We start from the raw sequence: 9,154 nt of genomic DNA on the forward strand, positions 1-9,154 counted from the left end.
AATATTTCATTATTTTGGATCAGATGCTTCTTTCTTAGTTATAAATAAAATGCTAATATGATCAGGTTTTCTATCAAATCAAGTACCATATATGTAGAACTTTTATTAAAAAATTAAATATTTATTTTAAAATATATCATTCTAATATGATCAGTTTTACTTTCAAATCAAGTACTGTATGTTGAACTTTTTTTCAAAAAATTGATTATTTATTTTAAAATATATATTATACTTATAATTAATTATTTTAATTTCCACCAAACTATAATATCCGCTTCTTTGGTTTAGGTATGATAACTCCTATGGGCGAATCCAGACAGTTCGAACTGTGGAGTCAAAAATGAAATTTTTTTCGAACAACGTATCATTAGCTAAAATAAGACCATATGCTACTACAATAAGATTTGGGTTTGGGCATTGGGCTAGGGAAATTAATTGGATTGGCACACTACTTTGACAGAAAATTACGTTTTAAGCAAGGGGGAAAAAAAAGGAAAATCCAAAAAATTGTGAGGTCATTTGACCCCACATGACCCCATGTGGGTCTGCCAGTGATAACCCCGATGGAGACTTCAAGAAATTGCATATGCTAATAAAATTTGAAAATTAGGTTTGTAGTTATCAAATTTGATCTCGACATTTATTTGGCCAAGCCTTCAAGTTATCAATTCATTTGTCAAATCGTTGGATTGTTTGTTGGACCGACGTGTTTAAAATCTAGTAGTAGTCCAATTTTTAAACTTCGACAAATGAACAAAAAATAGTTAAATTTTTTGTTTATTATAATGTTCATTTTTGTTCGATATTACAGAACGATCTAGAAAATTACAATAGCTCATTTTTTCAAAACTCATTTTCAACCAAAATTTTTTTAATAAAATAATATTACACGCAAACTCAAAAACGTCCTTAATTTTTAATCACACATTCTCTATAAATCTACTATTCAAAATACATTCTTTCCCTCAAAATAGGGTCAAACAAGGGTTAAATGAACAATATGTGGCTAATTAAGTACATTCATCTGAAGAAACTCCCAACGACAGATAAAAAATAGCATTCCTAAAGTCTTACGTGTTATTTGTACTTTTAATTCTCTATCTTGGATATAATTCAGAAATTGATGCTTCATTTACAGAGAAGGATATCCAAGCCGACGTGGGTTTGTAAGAATCTTGCACTTTGGGCAAGCATTGTGTTCTACTACGAAGAAAAAATGCAGGTTGACGAGGAAGAGTAAGAGTAGCTGAATGATTATTGAGTGTCAAAAGTATTGAAGCCATGTTTGGTCTTTCATTAGCATCTTCTTGAACACACAGTAAGCCAATTTGAATGCATCGAATTACTTCATTCCTAACATATGTGTTTTGTAATTTTATATCCATCAATTCCAAGGGTCTACTGTCTCTCCAAAGCTTCCAAGCCTGCACATCAAAAGTCGTTGAACTTTTTAAACTCTAATCCTAGTTACCATATTAATAAAAACCAAAAAAATAAATAAATAAAATAAAATAAAATGCAAAACTACTCCTGAAGCTCTATGATTGTTAAGAAATATGGCGTCCAGAAATAATTTGGAGTTTGCACTTACATAGCTTATGAGATCCTCAGCGCCATCTGATTGGTAGAAGCTGCTATTCTTTCTGCCGCTTATGATTTCCAAAATAAGGATGCCAAAGCTAAAAACATCAGATTTTACAGAGAAGTTTCCATACATTGCATACTCTGGAGACATGTAACCACTACAAGCCAAAAAAAGAAAAATATATCTTGAGCTAATAAACTTAAGAAGGTATTAGTATTTGATTCTAATAAAATCCACTTATTACTTAATTTGGCAGATTGATCAAATATAGAATAGATATAGTGTAGAACTTACTATGTCCCTACAATCCTACTTGTATTTCCTTGAGACTGATCAACGTCGAAAATTCTTGCCATGCCAAAATCTGATATTTTGGGATTCATATTTCCATCTAATAATATATTGCTAGCTTTGAGATCACGGTGTATAATTCGTACAGGAGAATCTTCATGAAGGTAAACCAATCCGCGTGCTATTCCTCGTATGATCTTGTAACGTTTTGACCAATCCAACATTTGTCGCTTTTCTGCATCTTTACATCCATTTAACATAGTTTTCAAAGGCAGGTCTCAGAAATGAAAACTAAAAGGCCTTAACTAGATAATTTATATTATGTATAGGGCTAAGAAAAAAATCCATCAACCCCAACACTTGTGGGGCTCCATCCTGAGCAAGACGGGGATTACTCGTTAAATTGGATATTTGGGTAAGGGACGGANAGCCACATTATTCCAAAAAAATGTATTCTTAAACAGTGATTTGATATCATTTCAACTACACATTTTTCAATAAAATAATATTACAAGCAAATAAAAAAATTTTCCTAACCACACATTTCTCATCAATACACTATTCAAGAATGCATTATTACCAAAATAATGTGGCTCAAACACCATATATATATATATATACTCACACACACACTTTTTTTTAGAGAATTCAATACTTTTAGTGGAAAATTTCACGAAATTACATTTGTTTTAATAGAAAATGGCAATTAAGATTATCCAAGGAACATAACAAACAATAAAAGCTTTAGTAAACTAAATATATTTGACTAATTTAACTTTTAAAAGTAAATAAAAAAATTTAAAAATTAATAATTATATTATTGTCTCACTTTAATGAATGAGGTTAATAAAATAAATTATTAAAAAAATGTAAATGAGTAGTAAACGGGACAAAGACCTCGTCCAGCTTTAAATGGGTAACGGCATGGGAGGTGGGGGAGGTTGCCCCGCCCTGTCCCCTCCCATCGTCATCCCTATATATATATATATATTGGCTAAATTACTTTTTGTCGATAGCCAATGTATATGAATTTCAATATAAAGATGAGAGGAAGTAATATCAAGATTGATGCTAACCGAATAGAAAATAATCGAGGCTTTTATTGGGCACATATTCATAAACAAGTATCTTCTCTTCTCCTTCCAAGCAAAATCCTAGGAGTCTTACTAGATTTCTATGTCGAAGCTTGGCAATAAGTACAACCTCATTCTTAAATTCTTTTGCACCTTGTCCTGAACTTTTGGAAAGTCTCTTTACAGCTATTTCTCGTCCATTTAGGAAGGTACCCTACAAGCACGTTAAACATAGTATTATACCCCACAGATTGTCAAATACTGTATAGCTCGGCTTACCAAAGAAATCAAACCTGTGAAAGTGATTGTTAAAACATTGTAAATATAAAGGGATAAACCTTGTACTTAGAATTATACTCCTTCAAGTACCTTGTAGACACTACCAAATCCACCTTCACCAATTTTGTTGTCAGCAGAAAAGTTGTTGGTAGCAAGCGCAATAGTATTCAAGTCAAATTGCAAGGATTCAACTGACGAAATCTCATTTCCTTCGTTACATACAAAAATAGCAAATCATTACATAAATTTCTTTAATCTAGGAGTGAGGGAACAGGCGAGAAACTAAGATCTTTTTTTCTTATCAATTTCTTACTTTCTTATATTGAAGATGCAATACTGAAATAAGTGCACTAGACAAAAACTGTAGAACAAGTAGGGAAACCAAATTTAAATAAATAAACATGTCGCGTATCTCTTTCCACTTAAACTTTTAGATGGTGTGATTCAATATGTTAAGATCCAACAGAAAATCCTAAATTAGTTCTCTGATCACCATTCATTTTATAAAAATTGTAAACGTGCTTGCATATGAAAGGACTTGATCTTCTAGATGATTTAGTTCGATCCAGTATCTCAATAGTGCTATAAGACCGAATGGGAATCTTTTTCTTCTACTTTACCTTTGTGTGCTCGTATCTTACCATTTTCCTCACTCACAGCACCATGAGGTTCCTTCCTCGTTCTCCTTTTCAAGAAGCAGCTGCCTATGAAAAAAAGCACTAACGAAACAGCAATTGGAACAACGATGGCAAGAATAACTTGTTTTGAAATTCCTCCATTTCCTGAATTGGAAACACAAAAGAAGAAGAGAAACGATAAATTTTCTTGTCGTAATCTTCCACTGAATACCTAGGAGATTTACTGAGATATATCCCTTGTTATGATCACTGCAGACTTATATTGATGCTTGTTGCTTATTTATTTTGTTTTTCGGAAAAAGAAAAAGAAAAAACTAATCTTTTTTTTCTTTGTAGAAATCCATTTTTTTTAAAATAATGTATTGCTTAAGAATCAAGAAGTTACCTTGACCGGTTGTAGAAGGCGAGGGAGCCGGTGGCTGAATAGGAGGAATATTTGGAGTAGGCTGTGGTTCAAGGACCGTAGTAGGATCAAAGAAGGAGTAAGTCTCATACCTAATATTACAGCTTTCAAAAATAACTCTTCCCCCTTTCTTATTATCACAACATGTTCTTAATTGCGGGATCGCATTTCGAAGGCAGATGTCACAATCACCACTCGTAAGATCTGGCGTGCACTGTGCCAGTGTATACAATCTTTCAAATTCCGTGAAGTTAGCTATTTTTGTAGCAAATTTCTTACCGGGGAGATTACTATTAACTGCTTCCGATGCTATTTCATTCATCGTCTCTCCTAATAACTGTCTGAACCTATTGGGTTCATCTGTAATGTTCTCCATATTAGACAGGTATAAAGTGAAAGACATCTCCAGCCTCGATAATATAGATTCATTTGAGTAGCGTAACATGCAATAATCGTACCTGTTGAAACAATATTTAAATGAATACACATTGATCACTTCAACTTTTGGTAAAATAAATAGTCATACCAGATAGTTGCCCGTTTTTCCTTGGGACAACGTTTCAGGACATCAGTGATAGCATCTTTCACACATTGTTGGCAATCATCAGTGTTAACATCGCCCCTACATAGAAATAGACCGTAGACAGTGTCGGAAGGGCCGTGACCGACCTTGTAAGTGTAAAACCCATTCTCCCAGGTGCCGTTTGAAGATAAAGAAAGTAAAGTTTGATTCAAGTTGGATCGATAGGTGCTATTAGGACTGTATGTAGCTGTATCTGGGCACCAATGGTAACGAGGATCCGATCTAATTCTTATGCTGAAGCAGAGAATGCAAAATAAGCAAAAATATGTAGAGGTGATGAGGGCTGACATGATTAACCTTCAAAAAAAAAATCTGCTTATAATTTTGATATTTTTTCGAACAGAAATGGATTTTTATTGGATGTGGAAGGAGTGGTGAGCGAAGACTTGAAGTGCCAGTCAATGGAAGAGAATATTTTGGTTGCATGGTCCTCGTGGAAATTAATAAAGAAGATATATACCAACAATTTACTTATTGATGGAGAAAGGACTGAATACTGTTGATTTTTTCATGGTCTAGAATTTACAACTCTGAACATTTCAACTGTCTAGACTTGTCAAATGTATCGAAGTGTTCAGTTTCACAATTGCTTGGCTCGTGAAAATCACAGCCAACCTGTTACAAGCCAAGTGTTTGTGGGAGTCTATCTATGCGCTTGACTGTAGAGGCTCGATTACCATCTTCAACATCCAGCGTAGAAGTATTATGATATATTGGATTGCATGATATTGAGGCAGATCGATTCGTAAAAATCGTTACCTGAAGCTGTTAGGTACCAACATGCAAATACAGTGGGACAATCCACCTCTACCTGCGATAAAAGGTTGTAGCCTAACCAAACTTACTATTTCTCATCCTTTTTTTTTTTTTTTTTTAAAATTTGAAAAGGGCGTCGTGTCTTAAATGATTTGGAGAATAATTCGAAGCTGATTATGTTTCTACCGGATATGATCAAATTAAGAGTTTAGCATGCCTAATTAAAGGGTTAAAGCACGTTACGCATGCTTAAGGAATAATATAAATTGGAGTAATAACGAGGTTGGAAAACTTTTAAAGATCTTGATTTTTAGACTTTAGTGGAGAGAAAAGTCAGATGAATTAATGAAAAAGTATGCATATGTCTTGAGGAATAAAAATAAATAAAAGATTCAAATATTTAGATGACAAATAACTAAAAGTAAGAAGAGAAAAAATAGTTTCGCCATTCCATGAGAAAGAAAGAGCAGAGAAAATGGTTAAAGAAGGGTATACTTTGATTTTACACACTTTTCGGAGACTTGTTTTGTCTTTTCCTCCTTCTTGCGAATACCACTTTAATGAGCGCGTTCCTCAGTATTTAACACCATGTTTGGCTAGGCTTAAATTTACTTTTTAAGAATTTTCGTATTTCTAAATATTTTAGATACATTTTTCTTGATTATAAATAAAAATGCTACTTAATACGATCAGCTTTACTTTCAAATCAAGTATTGTATGTCGAACTTTTATTAAAAAAATGATTATGCTTTTTGAAAATATATTTTTCAGATATAATTAAATATTTTAAGTTTTGCCAAACACGCTCTAAATAGTATCTACTTCTTTGGATTGGGTGATATAATACGATGAAAACTAAAAAAATTGAATATACTAATAAAATTTTGAAAATTAGGTCCATAGTTATCAAACTCGATGTGAACGTTGATTCGACCAAGCCTTCGAGTCACCAGCTCATTTTTCGAACCGACGATTATTGGTCTGGCTGATGGGTCTTGATAAGTGCATTTCACACATTTATTTAGGCCACAAAATATGAATAATTGTCGGCAAATAACGTGGAATATGGTTTAATTTTATATAAATATTGTGGAATATGATTAAATTATGTTGCTACTACAACAATTAAGCATCAAGTATAAATTGGCAATATAAAAATCTAATTCAACCTTACAAGATGATTGCGAGAGGACACCTTGTGGTAAGAACTCAGTACATTTTTCTTTCATAAAAATTAGTTAACAATATTTTTTTAAAGTCTATAGAATCGATTTTTAAAACTCTAGGCTCTGATACCAAACTGAAACGCCCCAAATCTAGATACCTAGATTTGGAGGTATTATCATTTGACTTTCTCTTGACATCGTAAATGCGGAAGCGATTAAATTTTTCTTTGACAAAGTAAACATCAATGACTTATTAATTTAAAATAATTAGTGCTCAAAAGATAAAACAATATAAATCGAACGTCAACTTTAATTACAAAAATGAATTCAACAACTAAATATGATAGTATCGAGTTCGTGTCACCACAAGTCATCATCCCGAATCATCCTGCCTTCATCATTTAAAAATGGGGGATAACGTGGGATGAGCTAACGCTCAGTAAGCAAACCTTATGCACATGATGCATGCTCATGATATGCATATGAGTTATTGTAGAATAAAAGGCATTTCTGAATATGTATCCCCTTCTTTTCATTTCTTTAAAAACTTAACATTGATGTCGTGAGCTCATTTGGTGTATCGACTAACCAATCAGAATGCAGTGGACAATTATTATTTGGAACTTGGTCGAGTCCTGCCAGTAGTACCACAAAGAATTAACATTAACATTATCATTATCATTGGACATTGAACATTGGTCGGGTAAGCCGATTCCTCACGTCCCATTCACACCTTTCGTGGTATAGGCATACACCTCGTAATAAAAACATTGAGGATACATATATTTTAAAAACATTTCATTGAGTCATGACATTTGGAAACTATTTTATTCCTTAAAACTTTATGTATGCTTATGGATGCGTTGATGTGCATGAATATGCATGAAACATTCATGACATAAAACGTAATAATTAAACATCAAGTTTACATAATAGAAAATTTAGCAACACATTCATATATTTAATAGGGGAATTATAAAAAATGTCACTTTATTTTTTTTGAAAATGCAAAAAAAAAAAAAAAAAAAAATTGCATGTGCACCTAATTTTATCAAAAATGTCATTTTTTTTGTGGAAAATGTCCAACTTACCCTTCATGTCCCCCTATTAGAAGCATTTAATGCTATGTTCCAATCCAATTAATGTTATGATTTATATATATATATAATATGAATTTACTTAAAAAAACGATAAAAGAAGTAAAAAACCTACTTAACATCAAACAAATATCTTCTTCAACAAACCCTCACTTCACCCATCTTCTTCATTCCTTGGTCAAGAAAACATTACTATAAGATTCATCATCCATTTTGAGAGGTTAGTTATTATGATTTGTTTTTATTTTTATCGAATAGCTTACTATTTTTTAAATGATAAAAACAACATGATAATCAAAGTGAAGAATGCTTTTGAAACTACTATTAATCATGATGCTCCTCATTTTTGAAGGGAAAAGATGCGAAAAAGATTTATGCAAATGTTAAGTGGTAGCAACCTTACCAAATCGATGTCGAAGTACGTGTCAGTGATTAAACTGTCGAACATAGAAATGTGAAGAATAAGACTATGCTTTAACAAATATTCTGACTTGATTCAACAATGTCAAATGATGAACAACCATCGCGTATCTCATATAAATTCATTATTTCTCCTGTGACCCCAGTTATGTGAAAAGCAGTCATACATTATAGATAAATAAGCAATAATAACATCAATCTAATCAAAGCTATCATAGAAGTCAATTGATGAACGCAATTTGTCATAATCGTCCTCGTGCATATAGATCTCTACCCACTCATGTGGGCAACCAAAATGACATTTCAAAGCGAAAATGAATTCATCAATCAAGCATAATGAACAAAAAATGTGAAACAAACCATTGAAACTGGAACACAGAAAATGATTGCATCAATCAAGCATAAACAACGACGAATCAATCAACAAATTATGAGATCATAACATTTCATACATGTTAATGCGAAACACACGAGCAATTGGGAACCAAAGTTCAAATTGTGGAACTAAGCTTAGGTAAAGGAAGGAACTGTCGTTCCTGATAGTTCATCTATCGAAAACTTCATCTGATCTGTCGATGAGTTTATCTGTCGAGAATTACTGATGCTAACTGTCAGGAACGACAGTTCAAGCGATTTCAGAGCTATGCTATCATTTCATTATGACATATTGTCATTTCATTCTGACACAATACACATGTTTTGTACAAGGATATATAAGACATTCAAATAATTCATAGGGTCAAAAATGTCCTAAATTGACATTTTTGATGGAAAATTTGAAAGGTGACATTTTTGATAATGTATAGCCAAATTTTGACACCCAATGAAATTTTCTCTATTTAATAATATCACGTGCGCATGAA

General features: G+C 32.5%; 1 protein-coding gene across 3 annotated transcripts; it reads right to left on the reverse strand.

Moving 5' to 3' along the window:
* Nucleotides 1-940: 940 nt before the first annotated feature.
* Nucleotides 941-5,262, reverse strand: LOC111368692 (cysteine-rich receptor-like protein kinase 10). 3 transcript variants are annotated; one of them, XM_022990095.1, is made up of 8 exons: nt 4,796-5,262; nt 4,252-4,727; nt 3,849-4,010; nt 3,319-3,437; nt 2,953-3,163; nt 1,880-2,111; nt 1,592-1,742; nt 941-1,424 (listed from the first exon to the last, which is right to left on the reverse strand). In XM_022990095.1, the coding sequence occupies exons 1-8, from the start codon at nt 5,140-5,142 to the stop codon at nt 1,098-1,100; spliced, it is 2,025 nt and encodes a 674-aa protein (XP_022845863.1). In that variant the 5' UTR covers nt 5,143-5,262; the 3' UTR covers nt 941-1,097. The 3 variants fall into 3 exon arrangements, with proteins under 3 accessions (XP_022845863.1, XP_022845862.1, XP_022845864.1); XM_022990094.1 differs by having other exon boundaries at nt 1,880-2,117; nt 4,796-5,261; XM_022990096.1 differs by having other exon boundaries at nt 1,880-2,117; nt 3,870-4,010; nt 4,796-5,260.
* Between the last annotated feature and the right edge of the window lie 3,892 nt (nt 5,263-9,154).

The sequence above is a fragment of the Olea europaea genome, chromosome 19 (genome assembly GCF_002742605.1).
Source record: "Olea europaea var. sylvestris chromosome 19, O_europaea_v1, whole genome shotgun sequence".
NCBI classification, from domain to species: Eukaryota; Viridiplantae; Streptophyta; class Magnoliopsida; order Lamiales; family Oleaceae; genus Olea; species Olea europaea.

What these genes read in the sequence shown, in the direction of transcription:
- LOC111368692 (XM_022990094.1), bottom strand. Translation starts at nt 5,142, where the DNA reads ATGTCAGCCCTCATCACCTCTACATATTTTTGCTTATTTTGCATTCTC. An exon ending in AGTAGGATTGTAGGGACATA is followed by an intron (nt 1,743 to 1,879) that starts GTAAGTTCTACA and finishes TTTGGCTTGTAG; the next exon opens with TGGTTACATGTCTCCAGAGT. An exon ending in CTGAGGATCTCATAAGCTAT is followed by an intron (nt 1,425 to 1,591) that starts GTAAGTGCAAAC and finishes TTTGATGTGCAG; the next exon opens with GCTTGGAAGCTTTGGAGAGA.